This window comes from Podarcis filfolensis, assembly GCF_964270895.1.
Source record: "Podarcis filfolensis genome assembly, chromosome: 15".
In the NCBI taxonomy this organism is placed as follows: Eukaryota; Metazoa; Chordata; class Lepidosauria; order Squamata; family Lacertidae; genus Podarcis; species Podarcis filfolensis.
The window spans coordinates 14,719,680-14,741,858 of NC_139618.1; the positions used below are offsets into that span (position 1 = coordinate 14,719,680).

General features: G+C 42.4%; 2 protein-coding genes across 4 annotated transcripts in view; both read left to right on the forward strand.

The window, feature by feature from the left end:
• The first annotated feature begins 2,842 nt into the window (after nucleotides 1-2,842).
• Nucleotides 2,843-18,222, forward strand: HSF5 (heat shock transcription factor 5). Of its 2 annotated transcripts, none has more exons than XM_083588190.1 (6): nucleotides 2,843-3,814; nucleotides 8,010-8,381; nucleotides 11,609-11,706; nucleotides 13,089-13,619; nucleotides 14,152-14,329; nucleotides 16,326-18,222. In XM_083588190.1, exons 1-6 carry the CDS (start codon nucleotides 3,037-3,039, stop codon nucleotides 16,394-16,396), a joined length of 2,028 nt encoding a protein of 675 aa, XP_083444316.1. In that variant the 5' UTR covers nucleotides 2,843-3,036; the 3' UTR covers nucleotides 16,397-18,222. The 2 variants fall into 2 exon arrangements, with proteins under 2 accessions (XP_083444316.1, XP_083444315.1); XM_083588189.1 differs by having other exon boundaries at nucleotides 2,899-3,880.
• A 470-nt stretch (nucleotides 18,223-18,692) lies between these two features.
• Nucleotides 18,693-22,179, forward strand: part of RNF43 (ring finger protein 43) — a 51,479-nt gene continuing 47,992 nt past the window's right edge. For both annotated transcript variants that reach the window (XR_014542050.1, XM_083588169.1), the window contains exon 1: nucleotides 18,693-21,505. Coding sequence is in view for 1 of the 2 variants with exons in the window: in XM_083588169.1 (XP_083444295.1) it covers nucleotides 21,269-21,505 (237 nt within the window). In the remaining variant the exon portion in view is untranslated. The remainder of the gene's footprint in view (nucleotides 21,506-22,179) is intronic.

The window sequence follows — 22,179 nt, forward strand, 5'->3', positions numbered from 1 at the left end:
GCTGCTTTGTTGGACCGTTTTATTTAATCATGAGTGAATGAATGATCTTCCTTGAGGATATAACCGGGGCTGCTCTGTTTCTCCTAGGTGAAAAAATGGCTTCGCAAAAGAAAAGGTTAGTGGTTAACAGCTTGGAGAGGGCCCTTAATTTATCTGTGTCAAGAGCAGGCTGGGGGCAGTGCCATTATGGACTCCACAGCACTTTGCAGAAAAATAATAATCACAGGACCCTGGCTTGAGAAATTTCCAGCTGAATATTCAACACATGGCAGGCAATGTTTTTATATGGCTTTTCGGGCAAAACAAAGCCATTTAGATAAAATCATTCAAACAGCCTTTGACAACCTGGTGCCCTTCAGATGTTTTGGATAATTGTTCCCATCAGCCCCAGCCAGCTGGTCCAAGGTCTGCATTCCCTCACAGGGCAACTTTCCAGGGGCTGTATGTATGCCAGTGTTGGGCAGGGCCACAGGCAAAAGTGGCGGGAGGAACAGGTATGACTCTTCCCTTTGGACAGAAGGGAAGCCATGTAAAAGTCAGAATTTCCACACAGACACACGCTTCCACCCCAGCAAGCAAAGAAGCAGTCACAGTTCAAGGGCGTATTCCAGACATGCAAAAGCACTGGAAGGCCATTGCTGCAGCAGCATTTTTACAGGAGAGGTTTCCTAACCCATGCCACCAAGCCTGAGTTGACAAATGACTAAAGCATATTTTGGAAAAGCCATCTTAAAATATCCCCTTTTTAAAGTGTGGGGGCTCAGACCTACTTGGGAACCCTGCTGATTGTAAGGCCACCTGCGGGGCCCTGTGCATTTCATTCATATAAAGCACCTAGTATATTTTTGGCACTTACATAAATTGGGGTGACAATTCTAAGAGCATGGGGCAAGATTTGTTAGTTTATTATTAGTATTAGTTATTATTATTATTATTATTAGTGGCAAGGGGGAAAGCTCTGTATATGCACAGAGCTACATTTATTACATTTAATTATTTTCAGATTTAGGTGGCAATTACAGTTAAGGGTGGGTACCGCTAATGTGATGTTCAAACACTATGGTTTATGTATATGCATTTTTTGCATAAGTTGGGAAAGTGTCCTGAACACATGCAGTTCTCCCTCAATCACCAAGTTTGAGAATGAGGAACATAGGAACCCAGCTGCTGTGTTTGGCCAAAGGGGGCCCATCAAGTCCAACATCCTGTTCTCACCATTGATGGTAACATCCTCTAGGAAAAGCCAGCCACCCACCCACTGGCTCAGATTACACTTTTTAATTTGTCAAAGTTCTGGGACTCAGGCTACGTACACCATATTGAGTTCCTTGAAGGAAAGGGGATATAAAGGTAATAAAAAAAATTGTAGATTCCGTGTCAAGTTGTGAACCAACATGAATTTTATTCATGTGCTGTGTGTAGCGTATTTTAAGACTGTTTATGAAGGTGATTCTAAGAGTGCAGAATCTTGTGCTCCTGAGGGCAAAGCACCCATTGTACAGAGGCTCAATTGTTACAACCCATACCAATTTGTTAACTATTTCCATGATGTGCATTTGTGTTTACGTAGCCAGGGTGTACATTGTTTTTTATTTTTTTTTTTTAAATAATATTTATTAAAATTTTTCAAAAATACAAAAAATATCACTTTACGGGACTCCCCCCTTCCCCCACCCCTACCATATTCCCCTTTCATATTGTTGGCCAAACAAGTTCCCCATTCAAATTGAAACTTAATTTGTTTTACAGTAAAAAAAAGAAAAAAAAAAAAAAACCCAGTGTTCTTTCCCCAAGACCCACCCCATGTCATTCCACAATTTCCATTTTTTAATAAAAGAAGCACCCCAGATAATAGAAACAGAAAAGGTAGAGAATAAAAAAAATATAATGAATAATAGACCAATTCAGCAAAAAATAACCAAGTTGGCAAGCCTTTGGAGTTTTAGTTCTCCCCCCCCTGTCCCCGGTTTAATTTCCCCCTGACCATCAACCCCTGGTGTCTGCCTGGAATTCTTAAGACCATAAATCACAACTTTTCCCCAACTCCTTGCTGGCTTTTTCTTTTTTAAAATTAAAAATAAATTTTTTTGAAAATCAAAATTATTATTATTATCATTATTTTTCAAAACTTTAACTTCAGTCTTTAATAAAACTGTAATAGAACTCCCTCCATTGTTCTTTCCAGGTTGTAGTCTGATTTCCCTTTGTTCCGCTGCTAAAACGTTGTAGTTCGAAAGTTTGGTAAGTCTGCAGGGATGGTTGTTATTCAGGGGCAAAACCTTACGTTCAGTCCCTTCCTTTCTTCAATAGAAAAATCTATTGTCTCCTTTAAAAAAAACAAAAAAGAAAACATAGGGTGTACATTGTTTTTTAATGACATTTGCACATCTCAGTGAGGGAGTAAAAGGAAACTCTGAAAACTGAGGTGATTATTTTAAAAGATGCACTTGTTCAGTTTGCAGAAATAACACGCAAACAAAACAAAGAACTGCGAGATGCGAATTTGAGGGCGAGGGGAGGAAATGGATGAGAAAATCCATAAGATTTTCGCAGGTATCATAAGACTCTGCAACGGGAACTCTTTACAAGTCGCCTATCCCAAAGATAGCCTGGCAACACACGAGGCGCGTGCCGCCGCGTGTGCAATACGTTATCGTTACTATTTACTGTTTTGTCAAATTATTACTGTTGTCGTTGTTGTTGTTTCTATATTTTTATGTGTTTGCCCAATCGCCGTTGTTGTGGGGGTCGGTTGTGCGGTTTTGGCGGGAGACAACGAGAGCGGCCTCGGCGCGTGCCTCGCCCGCCCGCCTCTGCCTCGACGGCGGCCCCGCGGGTGATTGACGGCGGCGGCCGTTGGGGGAGGGAAAAAAAAGCCGCCGGTCCCTCGCGCCGTCCGTCCGTCCGTTGGGCCGTCCTGAGGCGGGGGCCATGGGGGCAGGAAACGAGTGAAAGGAAAGGGGAAAGAAGGAGGGGTGTCTCGCTCTGAGGTGCGCGCGAGGCCTCGCCGCCCGTTTCTTCCTCCTCAGAAGCGCCATGGAGGACCCGCTGCTGTCGGCGGCGCCCATCAACCCCAACAACTTCCCGGCCAAGCTGTGGCGACTGGTGAACAGCCCGCGCTTCCGCTCCATCCGCTGGGACGCCCGCGGCGAAGGGCTCCTCATTGACCAGCCCTTGTTCGAGGCGGAGCTCCTGGGCGCCGGGGGAGGAGGAGCAGGAGGAGGAGGAGCCGGGGGAGGCGCGGCGGTGGCCGTTGGGGGAGGCGGCCCAGGCGGCGATGGAGGCGGCGCCTCGGCCTCGTCGTCGGGCGTCCCCTCAGGGCCTCCCGCGTCTCCGGAGCTATTCAAGACCACCAACTTCACCAGCTTCATCCGCCAGCTCAACCTGTACGGCTTCCGAAAAGTGGTGCTGGGGCCGCCCGGAGGGGGAGGCGGAGGAGGGTCGTCCTCGTCTTCTTCGGCCTCCTCGGCCTCCTCCTCTTCCCCGGCTTCGTCGTCGTCCTCGGCCCCCGGCGGCCCTCTGCACCATTTCCACAGCCCGCACTTCCGCCGCGACCGGCCCGACCTGCTGGTGCACCTCAAGCGCCTGACCAGCGCCAACAAAGCCAAGCTGGCCGCCGGGCTGGAGGTCACCAGCCGCCCGCCCAACCGCTTCCAGCGCCTCCTCAGCACTTCCCTGCACGGCGGGGAGGCCCTCCTGGCGCAGCAGCACCAGCAGCACAACAGCCCCGCGGGGCAGGCCGCCGCCGCCGTGGCAGCAGCAGCAGCCGCCTCCGCCGCCGGGGCGGCCGCCAAGAGCAGCGACAACAAGCCCGGTGAGAGAGACGGCGCGACGCAGCAGCAGCTCCTGCAAGACCAGAAGGCTCTTGAGCACGTGCAGAGTAACCACAGCCTGTCAAGGGGAAGAGGGGCCGTCGAAAGAGCCTCCAGGGTTCAACCTCACACCCCCAACCACACACAAAAAAGCATTTAGTTTATTGAACAAGGGCAGCAAAAAGCTTTGTGGCACCCATTTTATGGATATCTTTAGGCAGCAGTCCTAGACCTGGGAGTGAGCTCTGTGGGATTCAGTAGAGCTTACTTCTGAGCAGACATTTAAATGGCTTACAGCTTTAATAGTTAAAAATCCCAGTGCGCTGTGCAAAAGAATAAAAAGCATTCAATGCACGTTTTAAAATCCAATATAAAATAACAGTGTAAAATAAAAGTTATCTGTCACCAGTAATATATAGGCCATGTAAATATATTATTAGCATATGTAGTTGGCATATGTCTTATTTCCAAATATGAATTAGTTAAAGATGAGGCTTAAAATTGAAAAAAGGCATAAACGTTCTGCTTCAACAGAATCACCAAGTGTTATCCACAGTTGACAGTTCTGTCTGTGTGTAGATTACACATATGTATATGGTCACACAGGTTGGAAGTTCATGTCATAATAAATGTACTAGTCTTTAAGGTGCCACAAAACTTGGTCTGCTGCAGAAACAACACATAGTGACCCCCCTGGTTCTTAGCACCCCTTGGAAAGCTGCTGCCACTCAAAATACATAGAATTGGACTGTATGTTCATGGCCCCTTACAGCAAAATTCACTTTCATTTTTACATGGAAACTCCTAGTCCACATAACGGTTGGATGTGTGAATGTGGCTGCAGTTACTCAGTGCTGATGTGGAATGCATATGACAGGCGCACACCAGAGTTTAGTTCTAGCATTCAGATTTAAGCCGCCTATGAACACCTCCCACAAGTTGAAAGCACCTTGGAACCACATGTGGGCATAGTTCCATTCATACACATGCCTCTCCCCAATTTCCTAGGGTATGAAAATAGACCCTGTTGAAATCCATCTAGCCTTTTTTCAAGTAATCATGCCATTCACTTCAGTTCTAACATTCTCTGAAACAGCCTTTTGCCCCAGATTAAACCTCATCCTCCGGATCTATAATCACAAAAACGCTTGTTTGAATCTCACTGTGTCTGTATGTACTGACTCAAAGGGCAGGAGGAAAATCCATTTTGTTACCATCTTAAGCTATCCAGCTTCTGAGTACCTTAGGGAAGTTCAGATACCTCCACAAGCATCTAGTTTATATTAATTAAAATTAAACACGCAACCTCAGAAAACAAGATCACAGGATATTCACAAAGTCATACTCGAGAAGGTTGCTGGTGGTAGCAGGTGCTCTTATCTCCTCCCCTCTCCCACTCCACGTGTTTCAGCTCTGCAATGCCTTAGCTGAGAAGACTCCTCCCACCACAAACTCCATCTACATTACTGTTGCATTCATTGCAATAGAGATGTGGAGCAGGATTCTCTTCTATTGCAAATCAGTGCAGAATAACTCCCCGTTCATGATACTGTCCTATTGCATACTGCATATACTGTAAATTTCAAGTTTGCTTTCCTCAAAGGACAATGGAAAATAAAGAACCTCTGATCCTAGTCAGGGCTACAATTTATTAATTTTTTTAAGAGAGACAGGTGGTTAAGTGGACTGAATTTTGCTGCGTAGATATGCCCACAAATACATTTTATCTGCTCCCGACCTTTAGGGCAAGTGTGCACCAGCTCATTTTGTACACTAGTTGTCGCTACATACTGCAATTAGCTGGTGCAGTTTGCATCTTATATCACTCGGTGTCCCCCCCCCCCAAAGAAAAAGTAGAGCACCTTTATAAAGAATAATTGACTCCTACAATGCCCCATGAGCAAACCAGGTGTTGCTAAACAAATTGGACTATTTCTTATCCTAGCCATTGTCTCACTCTTCCTTTACTACTTTCCTCAGCCCAAGGAATAATGATATTTATTTTTATAGCTGCTACAATTAAGCAACGTTCACAAGCCTCTCCTCTTTTGCATACCCAGTAGGGTGCAAAAATGACTGCACAGTATTTCGAGCCCTAGCCCCAAACCCAAAGAGGAGGTTGTGTAGCTGATGGTCCTACTAGGTTAATGATACAAAAGGAAAGGAAACAAGAGGCAAAACATTGGGTTGGAGATTGCCCTTCCTCCATTTTTAACACAATATACATTTGTAATTGATATCTATCCTCCCCCCAGCTCAGCCTGAGGAGGAAATGTATAAACATCAATAATGGGTAAAAGTACTGCTAACCTCTGCAGGGAGATAAAGAAAGGCTCACCCTTTAGAAGAGCAGTGCATTTGCCTGAGATTTACATCTTATATGCAGGGACTCTTCACACAACACACAATTCCTACACAAATATCACATCCATACAAGAAAAGCCCACAAATACAATAGAATGTGACAAATAGGAAACTGGTCTATGCAGCTCAGTATTGTCTGCGCTGACTGGCAGGGGCTCTCCAGGGGTTCAGGCAAGGAGTCTCTCCAGCCTCTTCTGGAGTTCTGGATGTTCGGTATTGAACTTGGGACCTTTTGCATAACACTATGCCATGGCCCTTGTTAATTTCTTTTTAAACAAATTTATTTAAAACATCCACTTATACTCAGTTTAGCTCAGGGAAGTGAATAACAATGAATTAAAACAATGTTAGCTGTTTTAACAGTGGAAATGCTGAAGCAGCAGGATATAAAACAACAAATTGCCATTAAAAATATTTTATCTAGAGATCCTATACAAATAAAAATAAAAATACAAGGACAACTTCTCATGGTTAAAACTCTGGTTAGTTTTAAAAAACCAAACAGCTGTCAGTCTGTTAACTGGGCAAGAGTTATAATAAGAGCTCTGCCTCATGAGACTGAAGGCCTATCTAGTCCAGCATCCTCTTCTCACAGTGGCCTACCAGATGCCTTTAAGAAGCCCACAAGCAGAAGATGAGTGCAAGAGCACTTTATTGATTTGTGATTCCCTGGCAGCCAGCAGTTGGGATTCAGGGACATACATAGTCTGAATGGCCTGGTCTGTTTCTAGACCCAGCTCTGCATACTGGTGCTTACCTTTAGAGCCCTTCAGGGTTTGAGACTGTAAATAATAATAATAATAATAATAATAATAATAATAATAATAATATAGCAAGTGGCAACCAGAGAAAGGGATAATGGTGTCCCATTTCCAAGGTATGCCTACTAAAGATGCTCTCCTGGCTTTCCACGCTGATGCTGTTTTAGCGTTAGTTAAAGCTCTTTCTTAGTTATTTTAATTGTGAATATTAATTTCTGGTTAGTTTTTTATTTGCTTTTCTGTTTCTTTTAGATTTTATTGGGTTTTTGTTTCTTTATTTTAACATTTAATAACAATAGTGTGTATATTTGTTTTAAACTTCCCTGGGATCTTTTTGGGGTGCAGGACACAAATACCTTAATATATAAATGAAAACCATGCAAGTAGCCTCCATCACACTGCACTCCTCCAGTTTCAATTTGCACATATAATTCAAAAGAGTTTGCAACACTGATGTGGCAGTAAAGTCAGGCTATTGGCATCATAGTCCTGCCTGCTATCTAAATGGCATCTTCTGATTCTGAACTGGAAATTCAGGCTGTGTATCCCTCTAAAGTTTAACTTTGTAGTGAGATTCTGGGCGTAGTTTGATGCGAAAAACAGTAAGGGCTCACAGTTAAATCCTGGATCAGGGCTGTACATATGGATGGATAAATATTTCAGTTTCTCATTTTTCCAATCTTAAATCCAGTTCACATTTCTGCAGCAATGTTTTTTTTATAATCTTCAAGAAAATGTGTCAGCTATTAATGTGAATTTCTCACAATAAGCACATTTCTGCATGCAGTTTTGACTATTTTTTTTGCAAGCAGTTTCCCAGATGCAGAATATGTTTTTTGTATGTTATTTTCAGTAATAAATGCATTTTTGTGCACACTTCCCCCAAACTCAGCAAATCCAATAGAAATAAAAATCATAAAAATCTTTAAATCAGAAATAATTTAAAATGCTTGCTGAAATAAAAAAAGGTATTGCTCTCTGTAATATTTTAATTGTAGCTAATATTGAGGTAGCTACTGTTTTATGCTTGTTAATAATCCAGTGAATACTTTCTTTCCCTCCCCCTATGCAGCACCGCTGACTTTAGGACAGTTTCACCGGTCTTTTCGGCGAGATAATTTATCTCCATACTCATACCTGTCACCATCATCTCACAACCAAAATACCTTCCCACTGAAAGGTTCAGAACGGACTCCTCTTCCTCCAAGAACATGGCAGAACTCCCTTGGGATGCTCCCAGGGCAGGTGGAGACATCAACTTTTTCTGACAAAGGAGTTCCATTTCCTGTGCTCCAGAGGTTTCCAACTGAGGTAACTTACACTCTGCAGCCCAGCGCTACCTCAGTGCACATTCAGCAAGGACCACAGACGATTGCTGCATCATCCCAGAAATATACCAGTTACGCAGCTTCAGCACCATACTCCCAAGCTTACTACCCAACAGGTAACCTGATCTAGGTATTTCAGAAAACAACAACATACAGGTGTGCTTTAATGCAGGGTGGGCAGAAAGCAAATGGTAGATAACCGGATTATTTAGACTAGATTGGGAAGAGTTTCTGACTCCCAGTTGTTTAACAATAGCAAGAGCAGACCGCCGCTCTCCTCACCTAAAAAAAAAAAAGCCTGTTAGAAGCTCTGATCTGTAGTAATTCAGATATAGAATGATACTTACGTAGGGTATTCAAGTGTAGGGCTCATGGATTATAGGGTAAACCATTTACTCTGCCCCATGGGCCACTACTTTGAATCTGGCTTCCTTCACAGGCACAATTTTGTACCTTTATCTAGTTGCAGGACATTCATTTGGTGGATTTCTCATCAAAGTAAATTCCACAAGCCTAATGTCTGTCCAGGATGAATATATATTATATATTGTGGGAAGAAGAAAATGAAAATAAAGTAAATCCAAAGAGAAGGCATTTTGCTTTTCCGTCTTGGTCTAAACCCTAAACAAATGCTTGAATTTTTTTTCAAAAGATACATCCTGTTTCAACAGTGCTTGGCCCTTTATACAAGACTTATATCACTGCATTTGAACACTGATTACAGGAGCGTTAAGTAGGCTTTCTCTGTATTAAACAGGTTTTTAGTACTGGACTGTCATTAGTTAAAAGGCACAGGTCATTGTGGATTATTTTTATCTCATAGTCCCATCCACTGTCCTCATTATATATTTTGGAAGGAAACTTGTGACACTGTTGTAGGGCATTTAGGGTGGAATCATCCTTCCTCATTTTCTATTTTTTTGCAGTCCATCCACACAACATCGTTACCAATCTTCTTATTTTCCTGGAGGCTTTTCTTATGGCTATTTGAAAAATGGTTCATTGTGCTCCTTTCTCATCTTTTCAAAAGTTGTGGTTTAATTGCTTATAGTGGGCAGAGGAATCTATCACCATTTTTCATATCTGCTGCAATTGTTTTCTGGTGTATGGGTTGGGAACGCTGTATTGGTGCTGCTTTCCCAGCAGGGAGACAAACTTCAACTGATCAGTGTTCCTGGATGTATTCAGATCTTACCACAATGGCGCACAACCAGATTCAGAAGAAGGAATATATAAAGTGAAGTGACCTCTGAAATACAGTGGACATTATGTGAATAATGTTGTGCATATACAATATAATATGTTACAAATGGGCAGAGAGACAAAAGTATGAACTTAACAAAAATATCACAACAGAAGGACAGAAAAAATTAGATACTCTAAACAAAGTGTATGCCCACTAAGGAACAGGCTTGGCTTATGGCTCTTCCTTTGTTCACCTGAAAATTATGTTGCAATACTTCCCACCTTTGCCCCCCATTGTTTAATTCATTCATTCAATAATGGGGGGAAAGTTTGTGTGCACAGATCAGCTCTTGTGGGAACAAAAAAAGGATGCTTCACTTGGAACAGATTCATCTACTAATTGGAAGCATACATGCAGAACAATCTGGCTTACACATCCCTCTGCAGCAGGCTTGTTTGGATGAGTCCCAAGAAGAGCAGCAGGTACGCAGCCGTCTCTTCTTGTGGCTTCCTTGCTAAGATTGGGTTTTAGGTACCACTACTGGAGCCAGGTTGGGACAGATAGATCTGACCTATGGGACACAATTTATTGTAGAAATGTTGTGCAAACCAGCCCTGAGTCTGGTTAATCACCATTCTTGTGCTTGGAAGGTGTTTTTCTGGGTCATATAGAGAAGTAACCCCCATGGGGTCTTTTTTGCCAATATTCAGAGCATGGTGCTTAGGCTATCTACATGAGGTTTTACCTGCAGTAGGCACCTCTAGCCTAGATTCATTACTTGCCTCTTATTTGGAGTGCATTACAGCCTGCCATGCCAGCAGTGAACTGATTTCATTTTAGTTTGGATGAGACAAGCAGTTCTTTAAATTTTAGAGCTTTTGTTTACAACACAATAAGTTTGCAATTGCCACTCATTTGTTGGGAGAGTATGGATCCTGATATATCTTGAGGGGTTTTCCGGTCCTAGTTACAATAGTAGGAAAATGTAATTGCCCCTTGAGCTGGTACCACACTTGTGAACATAAGTTGGTTGCCAAATTACAGCAACTGCCCTGTGGGAAGGGGACTCTGATGCCTGCCCCTGCTCCAGTGAGGCTGGTGTGGTTCTTGGGTCACCTCCAAACTGTTGGTTTTCTGAAGGGATTCAAGCACATACCAGAAAATTTGGGTTTGCACAAGTAAAGTGTATTAAAGGGCTCTCTTGCCCCAGTGAGAGAAATCCACTAAAAAAAAAAAATAAAGCTGACTTTTTGCAGATGGAAAAGTGATGGGAAAATGTGTGGGATGAACACGGGATTAACAGGCAACACCTCACAAGCAGATCAAAATGAGTTTTCAGTGTTGTATAGCCTCTCTGCAAAATCAGAACTCATGACCAATAAAGACTTTATATAGTCTAGCCTCTATGTAAGCTTTGTGCAAGCAAATGTGGAAGAGCTCTGTTGTATTTTATAAGTGCTGTTAGCCACCTTGAGGACACTAGTGGAAAAGCAACTAAAAAAATAATACATGAGTGCAGCGTGGAATTTATTTGTTTAACAAAATTTATGTAAAACCAAAGAAACATCAAAGTAGTTTACAGAAAATTGGAATACGGTTGCATGATTGTTATATACCTTTTAAAGTGTGCTCTGTAAGATCACTACGAAAAGCAGTACAAATCCATACTCACTCATCCCACTGGCTGATGTTCTAAATAAGTTTTATCATTTATGTTCATGTATGGTGTGAATGTCTTCTAAATTAAGAAAGAAAACTGGAAACAAAATAAGATAGACATTTATTCATACGTCAAAATCTAGACATTGTTGAGCAGGACCATATACTTTTCAGTAGAGCATGGGATTTTTAAAACGGAAATAGTAGCAAACATCAGCAAAGCTATTCTCTCTTTTGGCAAGAGTACCCTGCTATTTTTGAAACCCTGTGTTTTTGCTTTCTATGTACGTCTTTGCCAAGCTGTGCATTCCTCCTCTTTAATACCTCTCTGAAACCAGGCTGTTCCTTCTCCATTATGTGCAGATAGAATATTGCATTTTTGTGCTAGTTTGGAGCTAGTAGAACTATAGTATGTATTTAAAAATACAATCCAGAGGGGTTTATTAATGGTTGGGAAAGTTTATTATTATTATTTTACCTTTTCTTCCCCCTTTCCAGCTGTATTACAGTGTTGCTCTCCACCTACCCACATGGATCCCTTAAGTGGCTGTGCTAGTCCTACTGCCTCAACCTATACACACTGCAGTTATTTTCAGGTGAGTCAAATAAGCAAGTACATTGGCCATGATCTAATGAGCCACTTTAGGCATACCTAATGCAATATTTGACTTTGAAGAGCAGACTCTTTTGATGTGCACATCGCAAACTGTTTTTGAAGTTGTACTCTGCTTCAAAAGTGGCTTGCTATATGCCAGAGAGGAGATGCAGATTGAGAAACGCAAGACCAAAGCTTCCTTGGTCACACAGAACAAATTGAACATGTCTTTGGATCATAGCCCATGTATCAAAAGAGTTTCATTCTGGTTCGCTACTTCAGCTACATATCAATGCATAAGAAACGTTGTTTTGCAAAATTGAAAAATAAATGGAAAGAAAACACTTCATATAATCAGAGAGCTGGAAGGGACATTGTAGGTTATCAAGTCAATGTAAGATCTGCAATGGAAGAGACAACTACAGCATCCTTGACAGACGTCCATCCAGTCTCTGCTTAAAATGAAAGAATAGTGTGTGAACTCTTTACATTGTTTTGGAGCCAAATGACTGATATAAACAAGTACTCACAAATAACTATTTAAGTTTCAAAGAGAAGTAAAATTACTTTTCCTTTTAAAATCATTTTCTTCTAAAATCGTTTTGCCTTACAAAAACCTTAACTAAAACTGTCTTTTGTTTTAGAAACATTTTGTCTGAGGCCTTGTTATTCACCCCATGTCTCATTGCCATACCACTTTACCCACTATAGGGAGTAGGATGGGTCAGTTAAAGTCCAGAAGGCTAAAAGGCTGTTTAGTGGAGGCAGCCAGAAAACACACACACACACACACACACACACACACACACACACTTGGTGGGCTTGGCTTGGCTTGGCTGTTTATCTCTCTTCTCTCACAATCCTTTCCATCTGATGTGTTCATGGTATTGAAATAAAACATTTTTGTTTTTAATGAACATCAAAAATGCAGCAGCTCAGTGGTAGAACACCTCATTGAAAAGTTATCAGGTTCAATCCCCAGCTTCTCCAGCTAAATCTTTGTAAATCAGCAGCAGCCGCATCATCATCATCTCGATGCACCAGGGTATCTGACATAGTATAAGAAGCTTTCCGTGTTCATATGTTCCTAACCCAAAAGGCATTAATAATGCTTCATGCCCCTTGTCTGCTCCATACTTATAAATTACACCTCATTAGACAAGGCGTATTGTTCATTTGGTTGGACAAATGGAAGTGTTTGAAGTATTAAGCCAAACCAGAATGATAATGTTAACATGGTTTTAATGCATGTTTGTATGTGATTTGGTGGCATTTAACATTGTTTGTGGAGGGCCCAGTTGACATTGTTGAAAGAGCATAATGTATATGCCAAAAACAAATAGATAAATGGAATAAATATATTTGTTGCCTTTACCTTGCCAGAACCCACCAATGCAATCTTCATACCCTGTTGAATTTCTACCTTCTAACTGGTCCTGCAACACCTCTGATGAAAACAAGAAGACAGAAGTAAACTTGGAGGCTGTCTTCCAGATTGTAGATGAGATGCATTCATCCCCCAAGTTGGAAATGGTGAAGGTGGAACCAGTGGAGACCCAGTGTCCTACTTCACAGCCAAACCGAGGCCAGCAGTTACTAGTTAATCCGGGGAACAATGATGCACCTTCTTCAGGCCAAGCTAGCCACCTAGAACCTCTGACACCTGTGGGCTCAGATATTACATCCTTTGTGGTGGAATCAGAGCAAGCTATAGCATGCTCCTTGCCGCAGTCTCCTGAGTTTATTTACACTATCCACACCACTGAACCAGTGGAGAATACTACAGCGCAAATAGTGCAGCAGCCTGCAGCCACGCAGCCAACACCAGCAAAGCTGAAAGAACAGCTGAACCAATCTTCAACACAGTCTTCCATGGTGTTTGTACAGGAGGAACTTCCCTTCAGTCAGCCGCAGGTATGGTGTAATGCAGTGCAAAGGGGTACAACATTCTGCAGTGATAACCTAGCTTGAATATTTTTATGTGACAAACCAATATTTATATTACTATCAGTATAACTTATATTTACAGCATTGTTCATTTTCCAAAGTTATAAACATAAATATTCCATATTGCATGTCACATAGACTATTTAGATCACTGTATAGCTTTTGCTGAGAGACGTAATGCAGAAAGCTAGTGTGGTACAGTGGTTAGTGGGCTAAGACTGGGGAGACTTAAGTTCAAGTCCCCACTCAGCCAGAAAGCTCTCACTGGTTGACCTTGAGACAATCCTTTTCTCTCAGTCCAATCTTGCTCACAAAATTCTGAGTACATATAAGATAGGGTGTAGGGAAAACCCTAGTCACTTTCTTGGTCTCCTTAAAGTAAGGGCAGGATATAAATGTTTCAAATAAATAATATGGTGTAAAGTAACATCTTCAAGGGACTGTTAAAAGGACATTTATGTGAACACTTCATGGGAGATTTTTTGTGCATTTTTTAAAGGAGGATCCCAGTATCAAGTGTCAGACAAATCCATCAGAGGCAGTTGTGTCTTCAGAGCAGATAGGATTCCTCCTTTCGGAGGTGGGTCCTCTCAGCAAATGTGCCAAAGATTCAGTTTCCTCCATCCAAACCAAATGCAGAGAAAGAAGGAGCAGTTCACAGAAAGGCAAATCCCCTGGTAAGAATGGCAGGCTTTAAGGATTTGTTGAAATAAATGTATTGCTGTGCGCCACCTCAATCTCTGAGCTGTGTGAAATTCCTGGGCTTCCAGGTGCTTACCCAGGAGTTGTGCTTTCTTTTGGAAACGAGGCACAGCAGAGACTGAAGTGTCTTTATGATATATGGTTTATTTACACATATATACAACCAGAGCCTTCAATGGAAGGGTTAACAGTATTAGCACCCCAAGAGGTTTTTGTTTCTCCCATAGCCACAGGCTTGGATTCAAACAGACACCAAACATTGCTTTTGACTCTCTTTCTAGCTTGCTGCTTTTCTTCTAGGTCACACCCCTCCTAAACTCTAAATTCTGGTTTTATCTGTTGAGGGAGGGCCCCCCAACCATTTGTGTCTCCCACGGAGCCCCTAAGCCCCCTTAAGCCTCTTTAACAGCTCATCACCCAGGCCATCACCTCACAGGAAGCTAGGTTGGCTTGATTAGATTTTAACATTTGATGGATATAGGGATTAATGGGGTCTGGTACCCATAAACTCAAAGCAGTTTTTATACTGCTTTGGAATGTGTACCAGCCATAAGATTTGACTGTTACTTTGTATCTCTCAGGACTGAATTAGATTTGTTAAAACTGAGGGTGTTGTGTTCTCCACACTCACTATAATGTCACCTCTAAAAATGGCTATACCTTTCCCCCCGTTTTTATTGAACTGAGTAAAATTTGCAGGCATAGCAGATCATCCAGGGGTTTTGTGCAGAGCACCTTTAAACTTTGATTTTTTAAAACAAAGGGAAAGTCTACATTTTCATTTTCTGCCATAGTTGAATGCAATTTGCAGGTATGGTCACCCCTTCTGAGGGAATGGAGCCTGCCTAATTTCACAATGATGGCTGTAGTGATTCTCCTGCAAGGACAGAATTTACCATTTTGGGGCGGGTACATAGGGGATGAAGTGCGATGGTGGTGGAAGAAAGAGCATATATCCCTAGGAATGGGGTGGGCATGTATCACACCCCAGCAAGGGCTCAGTGTTAAAGATGGTTAGCGCTAACAAGAGTTTATTCATAATCAAGGTGTGAAGCTGGTTAATAATCCTGGTTAGAGAATGCATCATGATTAACCTTGGCTCCAGTGTAACCTTTAACAGTGATCAGAGTGACTGAGGAAGACATTAAACATGAGAGGCAAGCAGGTAGGGGAGGGAGTGTAGGATCTGCTGACCTGCTGCTGATCACTGGACAATGATTAAGGGACAGAGTTAAATCTCTGTTTGCCCTGTCAGTAATACATTTTTAACATGAATCACATTGTAGATGAGTAGGGGAGAACTACATGTTACATTACACTCTTGTGTCATGAAATCCTGATCCTTTGCAGAGCAAACCCTGGAAGGCGTGCACTGCACTAGACAAGGGTTTGGCAAAAAGGAAGAGCTCCATCATTCTCTGGGACTCTACTCGTACAGAAGTTGTTGTTGTTTAATTTATGAATGACCTTTTGCAAGTGTTTCAAGGCAGTTAATAAATGTGCCATAAATACTGCTAAACAAATTTAAACCCCACAAAACAACTAAATATAGATTTTAAAATAATACAAACTGGGCAACTGGACTGAGATCTTTTGATTCAGAAACAAAAATATCTTGAAGTGCTTCTAGAATGTACAGACCCTGCGTACCTCTTGTGTGCTCTTCCACAGAACAGGGGCAGCTACCCTGAAAGCCCTGCTCTAAGTTACTACTGAGTGGGCTGGCTGGATAGCTCAGCTGGTTAGAGTGTAAGCTTCTGTTACTGCTGCCAGTGCTCTGGAACCATTTTTAATTTACTGACATGGGGCTTGAATCTCCCAAGGATAAAGGCAGGTATTGGTGGGTGAGTTTCATGTGGAAAGTAACTGGCAAGGGAAGGCCTGAGCACGCATTTCTGCCTCTTAAGATGTAGCATGCATTTCCAGTGCCCTCCAAAGCAGATATTGAATTGCCCTTTCCATTCCTCCTAGATCTACATCTGCTAGTGGATGTGGCTTGCAAACAAGAACATTTTCCAAAGGAAGAAGAATTAAGGGAGTGAGAACTTGGTGGAAACTGTGTGCAAATGCTGAGTAGTGGCCAGCTGGGGAAGAGCAGTGCCTTTCACTCCAAAAGGACTTTGGATACTTTTACTTCGTTATTAACAAAACACTCTCCTTATCTGGTCATTTTTGTTTCACATGTAAATAGTCCCGTCATTGTTTTTATTATACCTCTTTCATAGGTTTAAATATTTTTTCTGGTCCATTTCTCCTGATTTATTTGCCCAAAATCTTTAAAAGTAGAAAACATGGTCTCTTGATAAACAGGAAAACTTAACATCCTCAGGGAGCTGTTTCCAGTTGCAGAATGTTCTTTGTTTTGCACTGGAATGTCTACACTGTGTTGTAGCAAACAGCACCAGCAACTTCTCCCACCCTTAGGACTGTTTAAAATTCATTTGGAGAGCATTTAAAGGTGGAGGGTTTTCCAAAACGAACAGAACTCAAAGGAACTTGAGGTCTCAAAATCTGAGGTCCAAATTGGTCATTAATTCTAGAAAGGCACTCAGAATGATGAGCTCATATTCTAGGTGATTGCACAGGAAGTTTTCTTCTTTTTTGCATTTGTTCCTTTTCAACAGCAAATATTATCTTGTCTAAGAGAACAGCTGCTGCATATTTTATGTTAATGTAGCATTCTTGGGTTTTAATAATTTCCTCATTCTAGAGGCACTTTATAATAATTAGTTAAGGCAATTGTTGTTTTACTATATTGCTTAGTTTAAATATATCTTCTCAGGCTATTTTAACTTGTTTAACGTAATTATATTTATTGATAATATATGTTAAAGAGCCATGTCTTTGCACTCCTATTTATTTGTGTTGTAAGTATATTGGTATATATGTGTGTGTGTTTGTGTGTGAATGATGTAGCACGGTGAGAATGTGCTTTAAGCTAGTTCACTCATATTTTCAGTGTCAAATTCTGCAACTGTGAAAAATGCACAAGAAAGTACTTGAAAAAAGCAGAGAGAACAAACAGATCTGCAGCTTATTGCTCTCTTACATTCGTTATCTCCCAGTACCCATGTGAACAGCAGGATGAACCAAGGTCAGATGTACATACTCGGCTGGAGCCTCATGTTAGACAGAGATCTTAATGTTATGTCTTTTCCTTCAGAAATGCCATTGCATATCTTACAAGATATTTTGAATACTTTGAGATAGCCCTCAATTAGTCTTCTGCAACCTTGTTTGTCCATCTTGAAATTCAGTATTATTTTAAAACAAGCAGGTCAAATTGAGCTGGGAAATGCTATTGTAATCAGGGACTATCTAGCAGAGTCTCTATGAGATGCTGAAACTGAATGGTAAGAGTTGTAGTAGTATGTTGCTTGAATCCAAAATAGCTTAGCGATGGGTGTTTGGCGCCAGACTAGTATTGATCCATATTAATGCGGGCAAAGCTGATTTTTTAACACTCCTTCATAGGATTATTCCAAAATATCTCTAGTAGTCATTTATGAGCAATCAGTAAAGTAAGAGCTTTCACATGGGTCTGCAGTTTTAAAGCGGAATTAGGAAATTGTAGTATTTATTATCTTTCTCCTGTCCGTGAGCTAATTGAAACAAAGAGGCCAAGGAGCTGGATCTCCTGCCATATTTATAGGCACAATTATTTAATTTTACTGGCTCTTGAGCATTTGTAAGATAGCAAAAGAGAAAGGACATTCACACTGTCTAAAGAAATCTGCTTAGAAATCTGCACAGTATCGCTGAAACTAATAGAACAGGGTTAACTCTCCAGAACAGTCTTCTCAGTGTTTCCACAGTTTCAGCCCTAATGTATGTAGTCAATAAACAATAAAGTGCCCACTCCAAAGAAGTCTACAGTTTCGTAGTTTGTTTTAAATTGAGTAGTGAATTACAAAAACATCCCACCCACTAAGTGTGAAAGGAGACTTGCATATCCATTGAGTTGTAACCTTCTACTGTAATGGTACAATTCTGTCTTAAAGATCCAACAGCCAAGAAGCCTTAGGAAGTGATGGAGGTACTGTTCTACCACTGAAGACATAGCCACACCAGTGGAATGACTGGCAGACTTCCCCTAGTATGTTGGTGGAAGCCTCCGCCAGTGTGGATGATCTGGAGTGGACAGAAACAGGGTGTATTGTGGGCATAAAAGTGTTACTCTGTATTGCTCCTCTTTATTTAAAGCAAGAAGTTAGAAACCATCGTACTTAACACTTTCAACCTAGATAATGACAGATAATTAACTAACAGAGTTCACAGAACTATAGTACTGTATCCATATTCAGCTTGCCACAATTGTACAAAAGGTGAAGCTGGCTAAATGTTTGGATTTTGGCAGTTTTCCTTCTTTTATTTCAGATGATATAGTTTTTCTCTGTACCTAAACTGATTTTATTGAAAAAATAGATTTTGTCACAAGTTTCTGTACATTGCAGGATACTTGACTTTCTAGTAACCTGAACACTGTAACCAGTATATCACATGTGAAGTTACAACTCCCACTTGCAAACTTACTCACCTCTTAGTGATGTCAGAGGAGAATAATACAGTAGTTGAATTCCAGGTCTCTGACATCAGCATGACCTGAAATCTTCCTTGCAGTGGCTACGGCGGGATGGGGTGGGGTGGCAGCAGTGGTGGAAACATCTCCTAAATCAAAATTAACAAGAGCTGAAGAAAAACTGTGGGATACACAGTTCTCCTGGCTGTGAATTGATTCTTGCTCCTGTGTGGAAGTGACTTACAGATACTAGCCTCTGTGCTATTTAAAGTACTACAGTGAAGCTGGTTAGTCTACACTGGCAAATGAAGGAGCCCTAACAAATTTTTTGGACTGAACTCATTTGACTTTTAATTTCCATCTGTGCTCTTGTTGCGTGCAGTTCTTTGGAAGGGAGAAGTGAGCAAATCTGGCTTGCATAGAACAGATGATTTGGTTGTCAGAAGCGAAGTGAAGGCTGTACTTGAATGCAGTTTAGCCGTGGATCAGGAGAGGGAGTCTAGGAGCTCTGAAAACCAGATTTAGGGGGTGGGGTCGTTGCCTTTGGCTGCTCCACCCTCACTTTGTGTCAGCAGGTAGAAAGTGCTTGCAGTCCCAGGGGAGGGAGGCAGAGAGCAGAGAGTACAAGCTACGAGCCACAGGTTTTTTTGGAAGGGTTTTTGCCTCCCAGGAGCTGATCCAGTGGTGCTGTTCTGGAAAGGAAGCTCTCCCACGACCTCTGCAGAGCTGCCCAAGTCCACTCTACCCCACGGGTCCCTGCTACTCCTTTGAAGAACAAGATCACATTCTCCCTTAAAGCAACCTTCCGAAGTTTGCCGCTGGATTTCTGCTGTTTGAAGCGACTTCTTTCCTGCTCCCTGCTCAGACTTGCTTACTGTATCTGCTGAAAGAAGGGGAGGTTGTTCTGCTCAAACTCAAAAGGAGTTTTCAGAAGTGCTCCTGGATTCCTAGCAAGATTTTTTTTAGGTTGCTTTGGAAGCTAGATTGTCGCCACGCCTGGCCCACGAGTCTTCAGCCTGGAGTCAATTTTTCCTTCTGATTCAGACTGGAATTTCACATTTACCTGTATAGAATGTCTCTGCAAGTCTCCTCACTCTCCCCTCACTCCCTGAAATCTGTAAGTAAGATTCAGCACACATTTTGATTGATTACTGAAATATTTTTTTGTCCAGGATTTGTAGTGAACCTTCCAGCTGTTACTTAAACCCATGGATTCTTGGAGGCAAACTACATACCAGGTTTGCTTGCCACTTAAAAAAAAATATTTTCCCTCCTTTACTTGACTGAACAAACATTTTCACAGATAAATGTCTATGACTTTGTGCAGTCATGAAGATTTCCGGTGGATATTTTTTTTCTAATGTTTAGGATGCCTTCTCTCATGTTTTCAGTAATGCACATCTAAAAGCGGATATATTAATTCCGAGATTCGTATAGGAATGGAATAAAACGCACAGGTGTCTCTCTCTATAGTTGTTTTTCCTGTTTGGGGCCTTTTTAAATTTCCGAGATCTGAAAAACATCTGAGCAATGTCTTGTTCCTTTCATGAATTTAGGGAGTTGCAGATTATACCATCTGGATTAAAAATGACAAACGGGTGGAAAATTCCAACCTAGAAGATTGATTTTAATACCCACAACCAGGTGACTGAGGTGTTGGCACCAGAGGCAGGTGGAGAGAAATAGATGAAGACATAGCTGATGACAGTGATCTTAATTTAACATGAAAAAAACTGGTTGACTGTTCTGACTCCTAAATGGAGCCCCTTTCCAGTCACCATTGCCTGTTCATGTGTGGCATGAAAAGGAGAGAGAGACAAGAATAGTTAATGTTCTTGGAGAGGAGTAGATGGGAAAAGTAACTCACTGGTCAGAAGTCAACAAGGGCTGCTAAGGCCATCTGATATCAGGAGATTGGCCCTGTTTGCCATCCTAGGATATAAGAGGCTAAAAGGATTTGGGAAGCAGAGATTGTCTTTCCATGGGGAACTGCCTCTCTCCAACCACCAGTTCTGACACCCTTCCCGGAAGAACCCAAGAGCTCTTTGTACCCTACGCTCCCCGAGCCCCCTTGGTTCTGCTTACAACATCTGAGTTCATCTGGAGAAGGAGGAGGAGGAGGACCTGACCTGATCCTTGTAATCTTGTGGAGCTTGAGGCCTTCATACACGTGGCACGGAGAAACCCTCCTAGCACGGGGGAAACAAGGAGAACCCGGAGGTAGGGACGGCAGGTAACCCTGCTCTGTTTTCTCCTCTGACCCATTGACTGCCGCTGCCACACGGAGGGCTTCTAATCCTCAACAATTTTTGCCTGTTGTTGGAACCTGCTGGCGGGGTGAGGACACATTCCTGAGCAGTATGTGTGGCCGGAGCGCACTGCTGCACCTGGGAGCATGAGTGTTGGCCCCCAGCTACAGCTGGCAGTCCTCTGGCCTTGGCTGCTAATGGCTACGCTGCAGATACGCTTGGGCTACTCAGGACTGGCTCTGGTGGCGGCCATGGAAGCCGAGCGCTCTTTGGCCCAGAAGGCAATCATCCGGGTGATCCCTCTGAAGCTGGAGCCCCTCACACTGGAAGGAGTCTTCGCAAGTGTGGCCGAGGTCACCCCAGCTGAAGGGAAACTGCTGCAGGTAAGAGGACCTTTATTCTGCTTCCCCCCAGCCCCTCTCCCTGCCCCACATCTGTCCAGTGGTTGGTCTGTTGACTACAGGGGTCTTCCATTCCACCAAGAAACTAAAGCCTCAGAGTTTTCTTTCTTGTGGAGGTGCCCACCTGTCTGGTTTTCAGTGTTGTTTTTTTCAGAGTGATAGATGTGCTTTGAATTACTCCTCTTTCGGCTGCTAGGCAAGCATAAGGTTAGGGACATGTGGCTTCCATGCAAAAGTGTGAATTCTCTTTGTGAATGAAATGTGAAGGCACCAAATACCCGAGGCTCTCTCTCTCTCTCTTGGATGCATCATTTTGGTCTTCCTCCATTGCATCCAGAAACCTTTCCTTCCATTTGGTTTCTTTTGGTGACAAGGTGCTTTTCCAAATAGTCACCTTCACTGATCTGCTCTCTTCTCCTGTCCCAAAGAGCTGTGTTCTGAAGTGATGGCCATGTATCTTCTGACCATGAGTTTCTACGATGACTCAGAAACTTCAGTCATGGGTCCTCTTGTTTTGGTCATGAGAGGGAGAGATGCACGAAGGGGCTTCTTGCAAATGGGAAAACCCAACGCCCCTCGTTGTGAAGCCCAGTCTATTGTGATGGAGCACAGCTGCTGCTCTGCGTTCGTGTGCCATCTTGCCTCGCAACCTGTGA

Coding starts and splice junctions, on each gene's coding strand:
- HSF5 (XM_083588189.1), top strand. CDS start 3,037: ATGGAGGACCCGCTGCTGTCGGCGGCGCCCATCAACCCCAACAACTTC. Junction 11,707..13,088: donor CACACTGCAGTTATTTTCAG/GTGAGTCAAATA, acceptor TTACCTTGCCAG/AACCCACCAATGCAATCTTC. Junction 13,620..14,151: donor TTCCCTTCAGTCAGCCGCAG/GTATGGTGTAAT, acceptor CATTTTTTAAAG/GAGGATCCCAGTATCAAGTG.